At 39.8% G+C, this 19,940-nt stretch overlaps 1 protein-coding gene across 1 annotated transcript in view; it reads left to right on the top strand.

Annotated features, from left to right (window-relative positions):
* Positions 1-4,453: 4,453 nt before the first annotated feature.
* ZMYND8 (zinc finger, MYND-type containing 8) overlaps positions 4,454-19,940 on the top strand; it is a gene marked incomplete at both ends in the record, with an annotated part of 39,133 nt that continues 23,646 nt past the window's right edge. The window contains 2 exons of the mRNA XM_010152824.1: positions 4,454-4,524; positions 19,554-19,702. Of these exons, the coding sequence (XP_010151126.1) occupies positions 4,454-4,524; positions 19,554-19,702 (220 nt within the window). The remainder of the gene's footprint in view (positions 4,525-19,553; positions 19,703-19,940) is intronic.

Below are 19,940 nucleotides of genomic sequence, written 5' to 3'. Positions count from 1 at the left end.
CTTTTCGATAAGTACTACTTACCAGTACAGGAATTACTTGCCTGAACAGAAAAGTCAGTATTTTATTTACTGGTCTGAAATTTGGAAAACTGAATTTCAGATAAAAACCCACCCTCTCTTCAGTTTACTAGAGAACATATTTAAAAATTAGACAGCTACGTGCTTTTTGCATTTTTACTTAAGTATCAATAAATACTGTGTGTTTGTAGTCCTTATTTTTTTTTCTTTCTGTCCCCAGCAATCCCCAGAGAAATAATCTCCACCCCTTCTCCCTCATTCAGACATGTTTAAATAATTTCCATGAATCAAATTAGTTTAACATTACAGAAAACAATTTCTTCTTTTGTTTTTGTAAGTTTGGTCAATACGAGCAGGGCGGTTTTAGATGATGAATTGGCATTGTAGTCAATCGACAGTGAACCTGGCAACGCTTACATTTCAGTTGTGTTCTTAAAACCTGTTCCTCTGTGTTCATTCATCCTAATGAGGACGTAAGGGCAGCTTTCGGAATGACAGGAGGTCTTTATTGTATTCATCTAGGTGCTTGAGTACATACCAGTATCATTTCTGATCCGCAACTTCCGAGCCTCATGTTCACGGTACGCCTGCATGACAGTAGTGCATCCTGTCTGAAATCACAGCTCGGAGCCCTGCAAAAGTGAATTCTGCAAATAAAACTCTCTCAAATGGTCTACTTGATTGGGTGGGGATTGTTTCCATAGCTTGTTTCTAATTATTTTGCTGCTGGTTTTAATTTTATTATTTTGTTGTGGGTAATATTAAGGTACCTGTCGTTAAGGACCTGTTTTTCTTGAACTATTTAAGTCTTTTGCTAATGAAATTTCTGGGTTTGGAAGTTTGTGCTTTATAAAGCATTTCCAGGATATTGCTTACATCGATGGGAAGGTGCAAAGGTGAAAAGATCTGTCAGCTCTGGAAAAGTTACTGTGAACTTGCTGTGAATTGCTAGCGTGTATTTACAAACTTGAGTCCTAAAGATTACCACTACAGTCATCACTGCCACTGTTCCAACAGTGTCTGTTGTGCAAGCCGTAATACATCACAGCAAATAAAACAATGGGAGATGCTAGTGAAGAGCTGTGAATTTCAAGTGTCTTTTATGGTGAAGCCTAATGCTTGTTTAACTCCCCCCCTTCCTCCTCCCCCCCCCCTTTTTTTTTCAGAACAACCTCAGTGATTTTTCTTACATACGTAAATGTTTGTGCCTTGAAAAGATTGAGTGAGATTAATTATAGTAGGGAATATGGAGATGCAATCTGTTCCTCTAGGGCTCAGTTTTCCTAGTATTGTAGATAATTGCTGAATTCTGTTGTAGTTGTGGGTGATGCACAGTGTGCATATGTGTGTGTAGGGCATACGCACCTCCACTGCTAAGGGAATGAAGAACCTTTGTGTGAAGTGGTGAAGGCATTTTTGACAGTTCACTTATACTTCAGATCTTGGGGAAAGCTGTCTTCAGGCATCTTTCATGTGATGTATCAGAGATGTGTCAAGTCAAGATACTTTGTTCGTCTTGGAGCTGCTGCTGAAGAATGTTTTTCTTGCCTCTATATATCTGTTGAAAGAATACTCAAAAGGTGATGCAGGAAACTGGCTGTATTTCCAAAATTAAACTCATTTGATGGGGAGAGACGGACTTAAAGCTGAAGAAACCTCATATGCTCTAAGTGATTTGTAGGAGTCCTGACCTGTAGCACCCCCCTCAGTGCCAGGTTTGGGCCCACAGGTGCAGAGCATCTTCAGTCAGCTCTGTAACTTCCCTGCTGCTGTGGTCTGGGATTAGGAACAGTTCCTGCTAGTGTGTTGCTGTACTCATCTGTCACACCCGAATCTAATCCTTCTGTTTTTTAATACTGACTTGTAGCAACTACTGTATCTTTCTTCTTGTATCATGTTCCCCTGAGGTTGTGATTTGAACAAAAATGGCATCTGATAGGTTTGGATGAGTCTGGAATGTTATGATTGCTGTAATGTAACTTCAGTGTGAGCTGCTGCTGCAAGGATATTATTCTTTCCCCCCATTCCCACATGTGGTACACTCCCATCTCTTTTCTGCACATCCAGCTGCACAGTGAGCTAGATCACAGAGCTGATTCAGTTAAAAGAACATGATTTCTGGAACATGAAGTTAGAAATTGGGGAAACCATTCCTTTTAGCAGCAACCTGTGTAAAATGATCTTGTGGCTTCAACCTCAGTCTCGTAAAGACTTGTATGTCCTAGTCTGTGGCTGAAACTGGATCTGTGTTTTAAAACCAGGTAATGTGTACTGCCAGATTACTTCACTTTTGACAGAATTAGTGTGTTATTACATATTTAGCAGTGTGTATTATTACATATTTACCTGTGTGCATTATTAATCATATATACATGATGTTTTAAAAATATGTTTTTTTGGTTACAGTTTGGTGGTACTGAAATAAGATTTTATAAGTAGGGAAGGGAAGGAAAAAGCCAGTGCAACATGGGAAGAGAACAATGAACCCATCCCGTGAGCCCATCCCTTTCCATTGCTTAGGAAAGAGAATGGGCATAGGCAAGTGGTGCATGAAATGGATTGGTGTCTGCAACACACTGCCAGTTCCTCTTTGCTGGAGGCTCTCTGGGAAGGGGTGTAAGAAATATGCAGGATAATTGATCTGCCCATGTATAGTAAATCGGTGAGCATTGTAGTATGGTCAACTGTGTTATGCATTTAATCTGCCCATGCAAAATAAATCTGAGAAGCATTGTGCTACGGTCAGCTGTGCTAACCATTTGCCATAATTCTGGTCACATGGGTGCCTTTTCTTGCTGCTGACATTAACAGCCTAGTCCTTGAGCTGGGACATGAGATGCTGGTAGAATAGAACTTCTCTTCAGTGTTTTATGACTTTAAAGAGCTTAATTTGTAAATTATTGCTATGTGCCAATGACAAGTAAAGAATAATGAATTCTGGAGTTCATGGATCTTCTCATCTTTGGGTCTCCCATACATTGAGCTTGGTTAATTTGTATTTAAAATTTTTGCTGACATAACTGTTCTGTTTAGAAGTGGGAATGGAATTGCAACCCAACCCCCCAGTAGCTGATAGTTGATTAAAAGTAGTTTTGACAAATACCAGACTAAACAGTCATTCTCCTGGTAAGTTTTACTTTGTTTAGGAAGCTGTTTTAACTTATATCAGTAACTCCTGTTAATATAAACTGTTTGTCAAGCTGAAGAGTTTCTCTCATATGAATGTAACCAAGTCCTCGGTGTTGATTCCCAGCCCCGCTTAGCTGCCTCGGGCAGTTTTAACTGCAGTGACTAAAGCAAAGGCCTCTAGCTGTTCTCTTGGCCTCTGTGGTAGAAAAAGCTGTCCCTAGAGCTGGGACGGCTGAATAAAGTCTCAGTCCACTCCATAGCAGCAGTCGTTCAGTCTGCTTTATCACTGTAAACTGGTGTCAGCAGCAATGTACATTAACAGACTAGACAGTAAATAGTCACCACGGAGGAAAAGATCTACATCCCGCTTGGCTGTTGCGCCCTGGTGATATTAATGGACAGCCTGATACCTGGTTTGGGCACCATAACCTCGTTTGTCTATTGCTGTGAATTTGGGTTTGCTTCAACATATCTTTTACGTTTCATCTACAATAGTCAGATCTCCAAAAATGGTTTGTAACTCAATATTCTTTCTTCTTTTTTCCTTCCCCAAACTGACTTAGCTAGCCAAATTCATTGAGATGTTTTCGTGAATGGCATCTCTGTAAGAAAGTAGAATATCAGCAAGTCAGATATAGTTTGTCATCTGCTTAATCATTTAATCTTGCCTGGAGTGAATTAAGGCTGTCTATGTAAGATTGACTGGTTGAATGATAGTAACAACTCTGTTCCGTTTACTCATTATTATAGTTAATAATTGGTGGAATTGTATTGCCCATAAATTATTTATATTTTCTGTTAAGTAGTCTAGGTTCAAAATCCTTGAAATTATTTATTTAATAGTTTTCAAAATTGCATGTTACGTTCTAATTTTGCAAGCTGGTCTGTGTTGCTAACCTGTTACTTCAGCTAATCAGTTCACTGATGCTGGGAAGTGTTTTAGTGTTGGCAAGCATCTGTCCCCATAGTTTATAGAGGCCTTAGATTAGGAGCTACAAGGAACAGAATTCCTGTTTGTCCGTCACATAGAATTTATAGGTACAGTGACGTACTCTTCAGTACATGTTACATGACTCTCGTTAGTATGAAGGTGTTACCTTTGTAGTTGGTAACGTGCAGCACACAGGTACCTGGATTGTTTCTCTACATATTTTGGTCCATGGATACTCTGGCAAACAGCAAACCTCTCATTTCATCAGAAATTTTACTGTAGTTGACAGTGGTATGCTGAACTTCTGTACATGAAGTTAGACACGGGAATAACACCATCTCTAACTATGCTAATTCACCTTTTTGAATTCTGCAGCTTGGCTGAAGAGGAAATAAAGGCAGAGCAGGAGGTGGTGGAGGGGATGGATATCTCCACTCGATCCAAAGGTGAGTAAGAAGGAATATTTGATGTGTTCTATGACATATGAATATTTGTGATTCTATATGAATATTTGTAAACCAGGATAATGAAACTGTTATCTACCATGAAGCTGCTCTTGTGTAAAGACTCGACGACTAACTTTTTTTTTTTACAGTGACTATTGTATATTAGAAAGTGTTTTAATTTTTGCTTGTTTTATGACAAACCTCCCCTTCCCCCTCCCCCCCCTATAATTTCTGGTTTATGAATAATTAACTTAAATGATGAAAAAGTCCCATCAGCCTCTTCTATCATCTCACTTATTGTAGCTTCATTTAAGGTACTTTTTAAGGTACCTTCATTTAAGGTACTTTCACTTTTGCAATGCAGGAGAAAATAGTAGTAGCAGTAGTAATAATAATAAGGCAGTATTTCCTACAGTAAGGAATCCTAATTTTCCTATGAATAAATATAGCAATATTTATGTTTCCACAAAAATTGGTCCCCTGAGCAGTATGTATCTCATGGACATTTACATAGCCATACTATTGCCATGACATAAATTAAACTTGCTCATGGAAGTGCATGTGACTAAGAATTTCTGTCCTTCCGTTTTTTGGTGTTTCCCCTATGAATGAGTTACTACAGGCAGGTGATGTTATCTCTCAGTATAAAGAAAGCAGAATATGTAACTGTCTAGATCAGTGCAAATATTCCTCCTGTCATTTGGAGTGTGGGGACAGAAATGCCCTTCATTCGGAATACTTGCACATAATTGTTTACTCCAGTTCATTGTAACTGACTGCCAGCTGCTTGTCCACTTCCTTTTGCACTTGCAGCTGACTTTGCAGCTCAGTTTACTTAAAAACCATTTCTGTAAAATGGCAGCAGTAGTTACCACCATCCTTTTCAAATTCTAGCACATACCCACTTACTCTTCACATTTCCACCCCAGGGGTCATAAGTCTAGTTAGCTCTGAATGTGCAGAAGTAATTGTCTTGAAAGCCTGGCACAGATCATCTGCATTCCTTTGTTTTGTAATGAGGCAGCTGGGGTAGATAACATGGTTATGAAATTGCATTTAGGTCTTATTTGTGCTAGAGGACAGTAAATGTCTTGTTTCGGTTCTCGTGGTATGATTAGATGAGGTGGTACCTATGATCTGGCAGCTCAGAAGAGATTTCCGTGCTCCTTTTGCTCCTTCTCCCTGTCCTTTTCTCCTGTCCCTGCTTCTGCTCTTGCATGTCGGTCTCCATCACTGGACTGCTTTTGGTGTTTACTTATCTCTGTATTTCAGTTTTCTAAGCCAGCAGAAAGTAACTCATTTTTTGTTGCTTTAACGATTGGTCCTGAATGGGGTAAGGTCCTGGCTTTGTACTCCCACGGCTCACTTCCTTTCTGGTGCCTGTCAGATCCCAGCCACTTGAATTTTCTAACCAACTTAAACAATTTCCTGCTGTTGCAGTGACCAGTTTGTTTGGGAAAGTTTGGTGAGCATGAGAACTCGGTATAAGAGACAAAGGGGGTTATGAGATGCATTTAGCTGCCCATGAAATCTCACCTTCCTTTCTCCTTAGAAAGACTTTGCCCCATGTATTAGCACTAATAAGAATTTCACATGCATCAGGTGAGCTAAACTACTACTTAGGTCACTGGCATAGTCAGAGTCTAAAGGTCCTTTATGAATCTGTTGCCTGTTCATGTAGATGTCTGCATTTTAGCCCTGTTGCTTTACTCTGCCTAGAAACAGTTTTATGGTTGGTACAAAAAGTTGCAGTTCGCTTGCATTAGTTCTGGTGCTGGTCTGACCTCAGGGTGAGCTGTTTCAATGAATTAAGCCCACAGAAAACTTTTTACTTTTGGGTTTTGTATGATTAAGATGACATTTCTCAGCAAAGTAAGCTGATTTAATACCTCATGGTTATTGAAAGGGTCAGACTTTCACCTCCCAACCTTCTTAGCCACGTGCCCTTGCCCCTTGCTTTGTGGGTGCTGATCAGTTCAAATTGATCAATTCAGGGGGAGCTAACCTGGCAGAAAAACTCATGTTTTCAGACTTGGTGAGTTTACTGTGCCTACAGCTCGCAGAACCAGCTCACAGGCAAGCTCTGGTAGTGAATGAGAGTGGTTTGGAAGACAAAGACAGGATCACCACAGTGCTAGTTTAGATTGGCCCAATCTGTCATTGTGTGGAAGTCACTGGTCTATACAGAGTGGAACTCTCAGTGTTTTAAACACCACTGAGTGTGATCTGAACGGCCATAGTAATGATAAAACTTAAGAGGTTGAATTAATTGAATAACAATAATGGAATTTATATTTATTTAACTAGATACTGGTTTGCTTTAATTGGTTTGTTAATTTTGACACGTATGTTGAGGAAACTCGTGCCAGCATCATTTTAAGGGCAAGAATAACAACTACCCATGCCAAGCTTTTACAGGTATATATATTTTTCAGTGAAGTAGTGATGTGGGTTGTAAGGAAATCTTGGGACTTGCTTATAAGCCATCTTGTTTTGTTGTATTCCAAACCTAATCTGTGAATTGGTGGTAGAACTTTCTAGTAGTTGACTATGTAGTTTTGCATAGAAAGTAAAAGGATCATAAATGTCATCTGCTTAGTACAAGAGCTGGCTATATTATAGACCTGCTAAATTGATCTTTCTGGATTTCTGTTATTTGGACTGAGACAAGTTTCTGTGTTAGTTCAGTGCAGTATTTCTGCAGCAGAAAAGTCACAAACCAGGATTTTGAAACTGTTGTACTCTGCGGAATGCAGAAAACATGCAGCAGGGTTCTAAACTGATGGGATAGTGGTAAAACACTGTTTCCTCTTGTAACATTAATCTTTGCAGAATTTTGCTTTTTGTGTTTTAGAAAGGATGTAGATGAGGAAATTGACGCTATATAGACAGACCCTTAAGCGAAGCCTACAGCTCCTCTTGGTTGGTTTGGGTTTTTTTTATGGTCTGAGGAGCCTGTGCAGCAGATCAGCCAGTGGTATGCTGCAACTTCACACTTGTCTGGGCAAAACTGATATGCTGCAAGTTTGTAACCTAACTTGCTCTGCTACAGTTTGTTGTACAGCTCTTGGGAGGCAATGTGTAGAGAAAGTTGTAGGAAAATAAATTAAAATGCTTTAAAACCAATTAGCCTCTTCATGAACATTCTTGTTTTGTATAAGCAGTTTAATTTTAACTGCTATAAATCAATTCCAGTTCAGTTGAAGCTGAGCTGAAACATGCATTGTTTAATCTGTAACAAGGATGTTAACATAGCTTTTGAATCACTTTAAGATGGTGGTTTGAAAGAAGGCGAAGCTGGTCAAACTGCTCGATGCAGCAGTTTTATCCACTTCCTTCCATACCTAAGCTGGCAGGAAACGAACTGAACCGTAAAACATGAATAGTGTTCTGCTAGCTTAGTGTGCTGAAATGCCTTGGTAGACTGCCAGAAGTGTGTAAGCGAGAGGGCAGGAATATACCAGTTGGGTGCGGGAAGTACAGAGCATTGTTCGCCAACATTTAGCTAGGGTTAGGCTGTAATGAAACTGGGGCTTAAAACCATAGCTGACACTTCTTATGCTTTATAATGTGATATGTGAGAGTGGGTCTGTAGCTGTGGTCAGAGCTGTGCAGCCCTGTGCACACATCTTCAGCTGCATCTTCCTTCTCCTTAGGCTGGCACGGATGCTTACGCCGTTGCACAGTAAGCTATATAAAGCAGCTGATTTTTTTGTAATATTAGTTTTTGCCTGACTCATGAACTGATTAACCCTGCACACAAGTGCCTGTCTGCAAAATTTGTGGGGACAGATGTCTGGTGAGGTGGGGAAGGGAAGAGGAGGAGAGTTACGGTAGCATTATAATTGAGATCTGCTTATAAGCTGTGCCTGTGCAGCTTTACTAAAGACAGAGTTTTAAAATAAGCTACTCTCTTGATCAGAACAAGAAGGCATAAGGCATCTGAGAACTGGAAATGGGAAATGACAGTTAAAGAGGAAAAAAGGATAAAACCGCAAAATGGAGTCAGCAGAGAATGGCTGTTAAGGAAAGGAGAAATTGTACTATGGATTGTACTATTACAATATTTTGTTCTTTACATATGATACCTTAACCGTATCCTGGGCTGTATCCAGAGAAGTGTGGTCAGCAGGTCGAGGGAGGGAATTCTGCCCCTGTACTCTGCTCTGGTGAGACCCCACCTGGAGTGCTGCGTCCAGCTGTGGAGCCCTCAACATCAGAAGGATATAGACTGGTTGGAGCGAGTCTAGAGGAGGCCACGAAGATGCTCAGAGGGCTGGAGCACCTCTGCTGTGATGAAAGGCTGCGAGAATTAGGCTTGTTCAGCCTGGAGAAGAGGAGGCTCTGGGGACACCTTACTGCAGCCTTCCAGTACCTGAAGGGGGCTAGAAGGAAACTGGGGGGGACTTTTTACAAGGGCCTGTAGGGACAGGACAAGGGGTAACGGGTTTAAATTGAAAGCGGGGAGGTTTAGATTAGATGTCAGGAAGAAATTCTTCCCGGAGAGGGTGGTGAGGCACTGGGACAGGTTGCCCAGAGAAGCTGTGGATGCCCCATCCCTAGAAGTGTCCAAGGCCAGGCTGGATGAGGCTTGGAGCAACCTGGTCTAGTGGAAGGTGTCCCTGCCCATGGCAGGGGGGTTGGAACTGGGTGGGCTTTAAGGTCCCTTCCCACCCAAACCATTCTGTGATTCTATGATTCTATGATTTCTGTTCCAGCCCCGTGGTCTACTTTTTAACCTTGTTTATTAAATATTTCAAGACCACCTGGAGAATTTTCTGAGTATTTCCAGGTTGTGGTTCCAGAGCAGCATAACCATTTTAATTGTTTGGTGCAGTTCTGCCTTCGATTGTACTTGTTCTCTTTGGACAGCAGTGAACACTCCACTGAGCTTTTTCATCCTATTATCCTGGAAGTTTTTTTAAATTTCTTTTAATTTTCATATTGGTTTTCTGCTAGTTTATCTTTCTTACAGCCAACAGTAGTTAGCTGTGGTGGTGGATGGTCTCCCACACAGGTTTCATATGTTTCAGCTAGTACCTGTGACCATCGCCTGCCTGTTGACTAATCAAAAAGAGCTCTATAACTCTTCTTCCCAACATCCGTCCTGCATCCCTTACATTGCCTTTGCATCTCTGCTGGCTCTTAGCCAGTCCTCTTCTGAGTCAGTTAAGGACTTGGGTATAGAAGTAGTTTTCTACCTGCTTATCTCCCTGAACCAGATTACTAGGGAGTTGGACAGATGGCCTTGCTAGGAGCAGACTTGCTCCATCAGTGACAGCAAGTCATTAGACGGTCATAGCTTGTGGTAAAGCCACACACTGTGACTGCTTAATCGTGAAAATTCTGACTTTTACTGCATTTGCATTGCTGCAGGTTTATGTTGAAGGCTTCAGACTTAGAGGCTTCTCTCAGTGGTAAAAGGTTCAGATATTGTGAGTATAAATGCAAAATGACTACAGAAGTGGAATTTCAGGAACACAAGTTATGTTTTGTAACAGTTTCATAACAGTACACTGTGTATCAACTTTTTGGGAAGTGATACCAAGTATTTAATCACATAGAAATGAGATTCTCAATCCAGTGCGCAAGGTAATTTGAGAATCCCCTAGTGAATCATAGTTCATCCCCAGGCTTTCCTCTCTAGTGCAGAGCCCTGGTTTCTTAGTAATCACTAGGAGGTCTTCATGGGTTCTTGGGGCAACATGTCCCCTACAGCCTGGCTCTACCTTATAAACAGCTTGCAGCTCTTGTGGTGCAAGTGGTTGGGAAGTGTTTCTTTATCTTCCAACGTCCTACAGTGAAGAAACAAATAACAATGTCTTTTTGCAGTTGTGTAAAATTGTAGTGTCATAGGAGTTCACCGGGATTTACACAACCATAGCTAACCTCTGTTATTTATTGCATCAAGCAACTGGATTGGGTTAATTGCATCGGTTGAAGCCTCTGGAATGTAAACAGGGCTTTAGAGGTTGATTGCAACTGTGTCACATTTCAGAATTCTAGCATAGGAATTAAAATGCCTCAGAGTTGAGTGTAAGTTCTAACAGGTTTATCCATGATTTTGTGAGCGTTTTAAAGATGATTAGCTTGCTATAGTATTATAGGTAATGGATTTGAAAAATCAGAAATCTGTTGGCAATCATTCACGATAGTAAATATAACTGGGAGACTTCGCAGTTCTGGTATCCATATAAATTACTCATTGAAGCCTGTTCTATCAAATTGGACTGTAATGATGTCTACAGTGGAGATAATGTTGCTCCTTTTTCTCCCAGAATTCGTCACTGATTTCCCTCAACAGTATTTAAAGCACATGCAGTCAAGAGCTTTTGAGAAGGAGAAGGAAAGAGGTGTCGAGGTGGAAGTCAGTTTTCTGGTTTTGTTCTTGTTCCTTCTAAAGGGAGTTACACATTTCTGTGGGGTAATGACAGCCTAAGCAGTCTCCAGTCACCTTTTTATTCTTGTACCTTCTCTCACTGCTTTCTTTTTTTAAGAAGCTGCCTTCTTTTTTAAGCTAGCCTAGGTGTTTCTTAAAGCCATCAAATGAATTCTTCATGGAACTGCTTTCATGAAATTGTTGTTCTGTTACATTTTGTGTAATTCCTTGATCTGGCTCACCAAAAGGTGACAGAACTATTTGTGTCTTAATAAAAGGAATAGCATGGGATTGGGAATTAATGTGAATAGAAGTAGCCTTGGGCTGTCTCTGTTTAAGTGACACTTGTGCCAAGTGTCTGCCTTACACAGAGCAATTGACTACCTTTCTAATTGGCAGCATTATTCAGAATTTCACGTATTTCACCCGCTTGCATTGAGATATCAAAAACCTACTTACATCACCAAAAACCTTTAGTGGTGTAACTAAGTCTCTATTTACTGATATCTAATACTATTCCTGGACGACTAAAATAATGCTTTCACTGATAAAATACATCGCTGTTTCTGGCTCTTGCAAAACCAAAATGATGCTAATTTTACCATCTTTATCACAATTCATGCTGAAAAGCTGGTTTCGATTGTTTTGGGTTTTTCTTTTTACTGTTTGAACAACTGTGTTTCTGAGTTTCCTTCTCACTTTCTGAAAATTTCTAGAACAGAAAAGTTTTGCTCTACAAGCAGTAGAAACTACCACTTTATAACAGCTCTTTTTTCATAGAGCATGTATTTAAAATAATAAAATTAGGTACGGATTCTGAATAACTAATATTCTTCATGAACGCGTGGTAAACTTGAAGTAGTTAAGGTAAAGATTAATTTTTTGATTGTCTGTACTTTATTCTGAAATGCAAAGCTTTTCTTCCCTTTAACACTATCTTAAAAAAAAGAGAAATTCTTTGCTGACCGTCAAAAGCTTTTATCCTGCAATTTCCACGCTTTCTGGGAAAGCTTTTTTTTTTTTTTTGTTTGCCTAACCTTTTCCTGAGGTTGAATTTGATAATCATGCCGTATAGTAAGACTGATCTGCTCAGGCTTTTCTTAATTGGCTTTCTATCCATTGCACCGGGGATGCAACACTAGGACAATCTATGCTGATCTGAGTCCAACCTGCCACGCTCGCATGGTCCTTCATGTCAGCCACTTTGCCATCCTTATCCTTTGTACTGGCACTGTCAGCTGTGGGACTTGTTGCTATGCTGATGAGCAGAAATGCATTTGGGTAGGTGAGAATATTTGCTGGGGGTGTTCAGCCTGGAGAGGAGGGGGCTCAGGGGGGACCTTACTGCTCTCTACAACTACCTAAAAGTAGGATACAGAGAGGTGGGGGTTGGTCTCTTCTCCTAAGTGACAAGCGATGAAAGGAAATGGCCACAGGTTGCATCAGGGGAGGTTTAGATTGGATATTAGGAAAAATTTCTTCCCTGACGGGGCTGTCAGGCATTGGAACAGGCTGCCCCGGGAAGGGATTGAGTCACCATCCCTGGAGGGGGTTAAGAAACTTGTGGACAGGTTGCTTAGGGACATGGTTTAGTGGTGGTATTGCAGTGTTGTGTTAATGGTTGGACTTGATGATCTTAAAGGTCTTTTCCAAACTGAAAGATTCCATGATTCTGTATTTTTTGAGGGTTTTGATGGGTTCAGCCATATCAGTTACCTAAACCGTCTTGCTTCCTGGTAAACAAATAACAGTGCTAGAGAATGGATAAGGGAAGAAAGTGTATCCATGGAAGGGTACTGTGAAGCCGTAACTTAGATCGGCATAACTTGCTGTGGATTTTAGCTCTCATTAAGGCCTAATTGGTAAAAAAAGCAATGCAGGTGTAATAGATGCTTAGTAATACATATGTAGACACCATTTAATTTTGGTTTTAGTCTGGAATTGGTTTGATTGCATTTAGCTTAAGTAAGTTTTTAAATTAAAACCAAAAAATGGTATGTGGAATGGAGGGCATAAAGGGGTGTAAGACATCACTGTCGATAACTCTTTGGTCATGCTGTGTCCTTACAGTAAGGCATGTCGATGTTACATGTTTTCAGGAAGAATTATGTTTGGGTTTCATGGGAAAAGCAAGGAAAACAACATTTTACTTTTACGCATTTTCTGATTTGGCACCTGCTTCCATTGAGAAAAATGAGACTTCTTAATTAGTTGTCAAGGATCGTTGCTGTTGAATGCTTACAGTACAGCACTTGGCAGCGTATAGAGCATAGAAGATATGGTGGTGGTCTGTGCTCCATCTGCTGCAGCAAGATAAGATCCTTGATAATACAACAGCAACAACAACATACTTGGGTTTATAGTTTTTTTCTAAGCTAAACTGAACTGTCACTGTCATCACTTATCTGCTTAAAAACTCCATTATGATCACATACAATTGGACTTCTAAAATAGTCATAAAGTGTGAAATTAAGTTGCTTTAGGGTTTAAGTAGGCTGTAGTCTGTCTCCTGAGAGCAGTAGTTACTAATCCTTTAGTCACATGATGGCATACTGAAACACAGATTTTAAACCCTAGGTGAAGCTCAGGTTAGCTGCTTGTTCCCCAGTAAGATGGCGTGCGAGGGCATTCTCAGAGGTGCTTATGTCAACCTTGGCAACACTGCAGAGCAATTAATAATAACCTAGTGATGTAGAATCAGGTAACTTTTAATGAGAATTTAGAACGTTATTTCAGGTGTCTTCTTACTTGTACTGAAAACACGATTTTGAAATAATGCTGAGAAAGCAAAATCACACACTCAATAATCAAGAAACAAGTGGAGAAAGGTTGCTTGGCAAGTGAATGTGTTAGTACAGTTGGTTTACCAATGAAATGTTCATTTATTATTTTACTGCAGTGCCCCACATTTAGTACACAGAACATTTCATTTCTTATTGACCTTCTGAGTAGCTACAAGTGATATCAGCCTTTTCAGTCAGAAAAAGTGGGTGCACAAATTGATGCCTACTGGGAAGGTTTGGTGCAGGTTGACTTGCTCAGTATATAATAGGAGTTCTGTAGAAGAAGCAGGGAGATTGCAGGGCATATGTGGTAACTGGTGATGAACTGGCATGGTGAGATACTCTCCGAAGTGGGACCATTCTTGCTCATAAAACACCTTTTAAAAATATTTGCTTGACATAGAAGAGATCATATAAATTCTCACTGTTCCTTTTTGGATCAGAAACTTGAATCCACCTTGTCAGCAACTGTCCTAGTCACCAAGATATTGCATAGTTTAAATTTGGTCTTTTTAGTTTTGGTCTTGGTTCTTTCCTCTTGGATTTCTTTCACTTTATTCAAGTAATAAATATTAAGTTAAACTACAGTGGGGAACTGATCCAGGTTAAAAATTAATAGGTTATTTTAACAGGGATACATTTCTTGATCTGGTTCACAGCACAGCTGCGCAAACTCTGGGAGCCAAGGCGGAAGAAGAGGCAGTGTGTGCTACAGGGGGCACTGCTGTTGAAAGAGATACACGCAAAATGCAACTTGAGCATTTCTAATCCTAACTAGAATTGGAAACTGTAACTCAATTTAAGTATGTGCTACCATTCTATGTTCCTTGAACTGAATTAAATGATTATTCATATTATTAGCTCCCTCACAGACTGTTAAGTGGACATGTAGTGGTAATTAAAGACATTAGCCTATTCCACTAGCACAACTAAATCTGAAAGAAAATGCCTGTGCATTGCTGTTTTCCTGTCTATTCCTTAATTTTTCCAGTTACATCTTACATTGCCTCAAGAAAACCTCTGTGCATTTCAGTAACTTGCCAGCTGAAAAAGAAAAAGGTGTATTTCAGGTCAGTGTTTGTATGTTGTCTATGAGTTGTCACTAGTCTGTGTGAAAATAAAAGAATATGCTCAGGCTTGAAAGAAAGAAATTTACAGAAGAAAATTACACTGGTTTGAGTAGTGCTCAAATCACTTAACCAACCATATATGCCTGTGTCATCATTTCATTTAATCAGTATCGAATCAGTACCTTTTCTGTTGCAGTGTAGTTTGGATTTGGCTGTGACTGAATTGTACTTTAGTTCTGGTTTAGCTAGTAACAGTTTAACTCTTTTCCTGACCCCGAATCAGTTACATTTAGTAAAACACAGCATCACATTATAGAGGCAGGCCAGCGATGGGGAGCTTTACACCTGATTTTTCTTTTTCATGCTTGGAGCTGAGTCACAACATTCAGTGTTTCAGGCAGCTTCTTTGTCATCCCCACAGGCTGAGGCTGCAGAACTGAAAGGAAACTGGTGTGCTCCACTGGTGGCAGCTTTGGCCTGGGAGTAAGAAGTGGAAGCCAAAGGGGAGAAAACTCTACTCTCTTGTTACTCTCTGGGTTTAAGCTGTCCCTGCATATGTGCAGTCTGGAAATAAAAGCCTAAGTCTCTTCAGTGAGTTTTCTTCAACCATGTGGTGAGGCGAGAAAAGATAAGGCATGATGCTGTTTTTGCTGATCACTCGGAATGCACAGTTCCCATGCTGAATAAGCTCCATTCTACTTTATTGAAAGAATAGAATTCAGAGCTTGTTTTGCGTTTAGGTTTGATCGCTTTGGTTAAGTTGTGGGTTTTGGTTTAGCTGACACTGATGCTGCAGTGTTCCTTTCCAGGATAGCTGTATTGGCTCAACTGTCTTGGGATATGTGAAGCATATGCCAGACAAAGGAGTTCTGCCACCTTGTGTGCATAATTAGCTCAACCCTAGTCTTCTGCCAGCACAGTTGTATTAGGACTAGGATTTTCATGGTCATAATTGCTTAAGGAGGGGAGGGGGCAGACATTATATTTTTCACATATTTAGGTGGCATACCATACCTCACAATTCTTTGCACTGGCACAGTCTGAGGTTTGGCCTAAATGGTAGGGGAGGCAGATTCACTTGAATTGAAACAAGTCAGGTAACAATAGTGGTCTGAGACACATGGTGTTGGTTTAGTTCAGCCAAAGCATTTCAGGCTATAACTGGTCCTGATTGCTGCCTGCAGGTATAAAAGGGAAGGGGTGGAAAGGGAAAAAATAATCAGATTTCTTAGTGTCAAAGAAAACATGAAGAGTTTTTGTTTATTTAAATTAGCTTTACCTACATTTTGCCAAAATTTTGTAACCTATGTCAACAGAAAAGTGTTTCTTGAGAGCCAGCACTACATTCTGCTAGGCAGCACTGTTGAAATAGCTGTGCCTACAGGACTAGTAGCAGACCCTTTTCCTAGGGTTGTTGCAATTATGTGTGGTGCTAGCTTAGTGCAGCCGTTCTAGATGAATAAAACTCAGGATGGACAAATGCTCCTACATTTCTCTTCCCTCTTTCAGTTATATCTTCTTCCATCTATATTTTCAAATGTTTTTCATATTTATTTATAGTTTTCTTGATTCTTTATCGATATCTTGACACCTTACCAAGCTTTTGGTCAATCAGAAGTCACCAGTGTAGCACTGTGTTTTCCATAGAGTTGTGTAGTAAGAAGTGAAAATCACTGCGTTTTTCTGTGCAGATAGATAATTGAAAAAAAGGGATAATGTTCACATCTCATTAGGTAACAATTACATCTTTCATGTGTCTGGACCTATATGAAAAAAGTGTGATGGTACTTATAATATGTAAGATTGGTGTTTTCACAAACTAATGTAGACCTCTACAACTTTCCTTGCACGGGAGTTCTTCCACTACACCTTTTCTATCCTTCTTTGTATTTTCTTCCATATGTGTAAACAGCCTATGTTCTTGAAATGCAATTTAGTCTAGAAATGTCTTTTCAGATCCCTTGCATCATGAGTAAGATTTAGCGGCATCGTGGTTTTTTGAACACATATTTCAAAGTGTTTTGCTGTGTTAATAATTGTGTGGCTTCTTGACATTGTTTCATTCTTTCCAGTAAATAATATTATTTTCAATAAACTTAAGCATATGTTTAGGCACTCCAAGGTTAACAACAAGATCACATCATACTTATCGCCTCTATTTTTACACCAGTATTGTTTGCCCTTTTTCACAACGGCACAAAGCCATTTGTTCGTAGTCAGTTCATGCTCTACTATTGTTCCAAATACTTTCTGTCTATTCAGAGAAAAATGCATAGGTGGTTAATCTAATCTCCATTTGTGTAAATCAGTACTGTAGCCAATTTTTGTTTCTCCTTATTGACTTTTCCTTCCACATTTGGATGAAATACAGAAATCATGTAGAAACCTAATCCAGTTTTTCACTGTGCCGTAGACCTTCTAAGATTTGTGCTGTGTGACAGCTTAGCCTACTTTGGAACGCAGTTCAGTGTAACACCACTCTGACAGGGCGTTACTCTGCACACAGTTTTAAGCTCAACTCTGTTGTACTAGCTCACTTGTAAGGCTGCCTAATGAGAAAGTGTCAGTGGCCATATTGTGTGCGAGACTCCTTAAACCTGTTAAAATCATTTCCCAAGAGGAATGTTGTAGCTCAACAGAGTTGTCTCATTCGATAAATAGTTAAAAGTCAGATTGGGAGGCATCTGTGGGAGAAAGGTGTCTGTCCACTGCCTACGTGCAGTGGCCTAGTGCTGTGGTTTCCAGTCTTTTTCTGTTTGGGGAACTTCCAGTATTTTTTGTGGGCCTTTTTTGTAGTTGATTTAAATCTGTTGACAACAGACATGCTCTGATAAGTTGATCCAGTTACTGGTGGTTGTTCTAGTACCTCTGATGTTCACTGGAGACTTCAGGTGAAGTGTGTCAGTGAGCTTTTGGTGACTTGTCAACCGGAGACAGTTCCGCCCATCACCCAATGAGGCCTGGAAGGCAAGAATATAGATCCAGGAGAGAAGGGATATAGGGTCATGGCAACTAGCAGTTTGATTGCCTCTGGCTTTTGTCAAATAGCTGCCAAAAACTGGTTTTTGAAAAAAAAAAAAAAACCAAACCAACTTTAAAGTGGCATTGATACCAAAAGCAGCACTTCTCTGTCTTGCTACGTGTTCCCATCCAGTGTCACTGCTTCACCGAATGCACACAAGCATTTGTGGATCATTTTCTGTGACCCCAGTGAATGGGGTCATAGAAAAAAAACACTCTGAAAAAAGTTATTCTTTAGACAGGTTTTATTCCCCAACTGTTTAGCATGCAGCCACAAAACATTTGCACTAGCACATGTGAGTAGGGGATTAAAAATATTTGGGGAGGCTTCAGTTGTTTCTGTGATACAGATGAGCTCTGATCTCTGTGGTTTTATCCATCATTTTGTTTTGTTGCATGCATTAAAAGCTTAAGGAAAAATTAAACGTGTTAAACCAACTCTGTTGAGGCTTCACTTCTGTTTTGCCAAGATCGTTTCACTGCTCAGTGATTGTCTGTTACAGCTAATTGCATGCTTGTGTCTTTGGAGAAATGTCAGTAAGTTCTTTGTAATGGAGCTGAGCGTTCCGTATTAATTAGGTATCATTTAAATTTTGTTCTGAGAAAATGAAGTTGCAAATGCTCTTAGTTACCTAGGACATTTCTGATGAGCTTGCCAGTCACTTTTTTAAAAGCGTAGTAACTTTTAAGGCCGTAAATAATTCCTTCTGGACATTTTAATGAACACAAAACAGTGACCAAGTAAAAAAAAGATTGAAAAATCTTTGAAGAAATCAAATATTTTAGCATCGTTGGAAGAGGGAAGCAGACGTGAAGGCCACCATAATAGATATTAATTTGATAGAGCTATGTCTCAATTTCCTTCTAGGTTTTTAAAGATTTATGTGCATGTTTCATAAAAAGCCGTTCAGAGCCAGCAGGGTTTCTTAAGCTGCTTGTGTGATGAGTTTCCACTAAGATGACAGCCCATGAGCAACTGAGACACAGACACATGCTCCCTTCTGCCAGCTTTGTTACTCGGGATTGTAACTTCAGGCATAGATGGAATCTGTGACTTACTACACTGCTCTTGTCATTTGCTTGGTTGAATGTGAGAGCTCTGACTGAGAGGCAGTGAAAAGTTATGGCCCTTTCTCTTTTGTTGCTCTATCTTGCTGTCAAAAGTTACTGCTTGACTGGAAGTCTTGTCTTAATTTTCCTTACCCAGTCCAATTTAGCAGATCTTAAAAATGACTAAGTATTTTAGGTAGCATATTTATTTTCAGACTATAGGACAGTTTTGGTTTTTTTCTATGGACATAATGCAGTAAGTTTATTTAAATATGAGAAATAAATGATGCAGACTGACTTTCCTCTTACCATGTTTTAACTTCTGTTGCTTATGTTTATAAATTAAATGAATGAAGCTGTCAGGAACTGTTAATGTTGTTTCTCTGCTTTTAAAGTGTATGACATGAATTAGCATAGCACTGTGCTAAACTATGGATATAGTTGTTATTATACTTTAAAAGATGCTGGAATTTTGAGAAGAGGTGGGTGGCCAGAATGCCGTGGGAAAAGAAACGAGTATTTAATGTTTATCTAAATGACAACATTGCGAATTCACTTAACAGTGGCATCGCTTAGCAGGTCTGTGCTTCCTGTTTTGTCACTGGCTGCGTGAAGGACAAATGAGAATTTTTATCCTATTTGTCAAAGGAGTGTGAATGGCAAAGCATAACCTTATTTTTCATCAATATGCACTTCTCAAACCTATGGTGTTTGTATCTGTTGCAGATCCTGGCTCTGCCGAACGCACAGCACAAAAAAGGAAATTTCCCAGCCCTCCACATTCCTCTAATGGTCACTCACCACAAGATGCATCAACAAGTCCTATAAAAAAGAAAAAGAAACCTGGTCTATTGAACAGTAATAATAAAGAGCAGGTAAGAGAAGTCATGGTCTTGTTAATGTTAGAGTATGAAACAACGAAGGACGTAGAGATAACTGATCAGAAACTCTCTCCTCTCCAGGAAGCTCCATTTTTGTACTCACAAGAAGCGGATATTCATTTTTGAACTTAGTGAGTCTAGGAGTTGGCATTATAAGTTGGATTTGGATATTGTTTTGGGTTATACATGTGTATAAGAAAGACCACCTGTGTTCTGGTTTTGTATTTCATAA

Source organism: Eurypyga helias, unplaced genomic scaffold (assembly GCF_000690775.1).
Source record: "Eurypyga helias isolate BGI_N326 unplaced genomic scaffold, ASM69077v1 scaffold31335, whole genome shotgun sequence".
Lineage (NCBI taxonomy): Eukaryota > Metazoa > Chordata > Aves > Eurypygiformes > Eurypygidae > Eurypyga > Eurypyga helias.
This window is presented reverse-complemented; position numbering and strand designations above follow the sequence as displayed.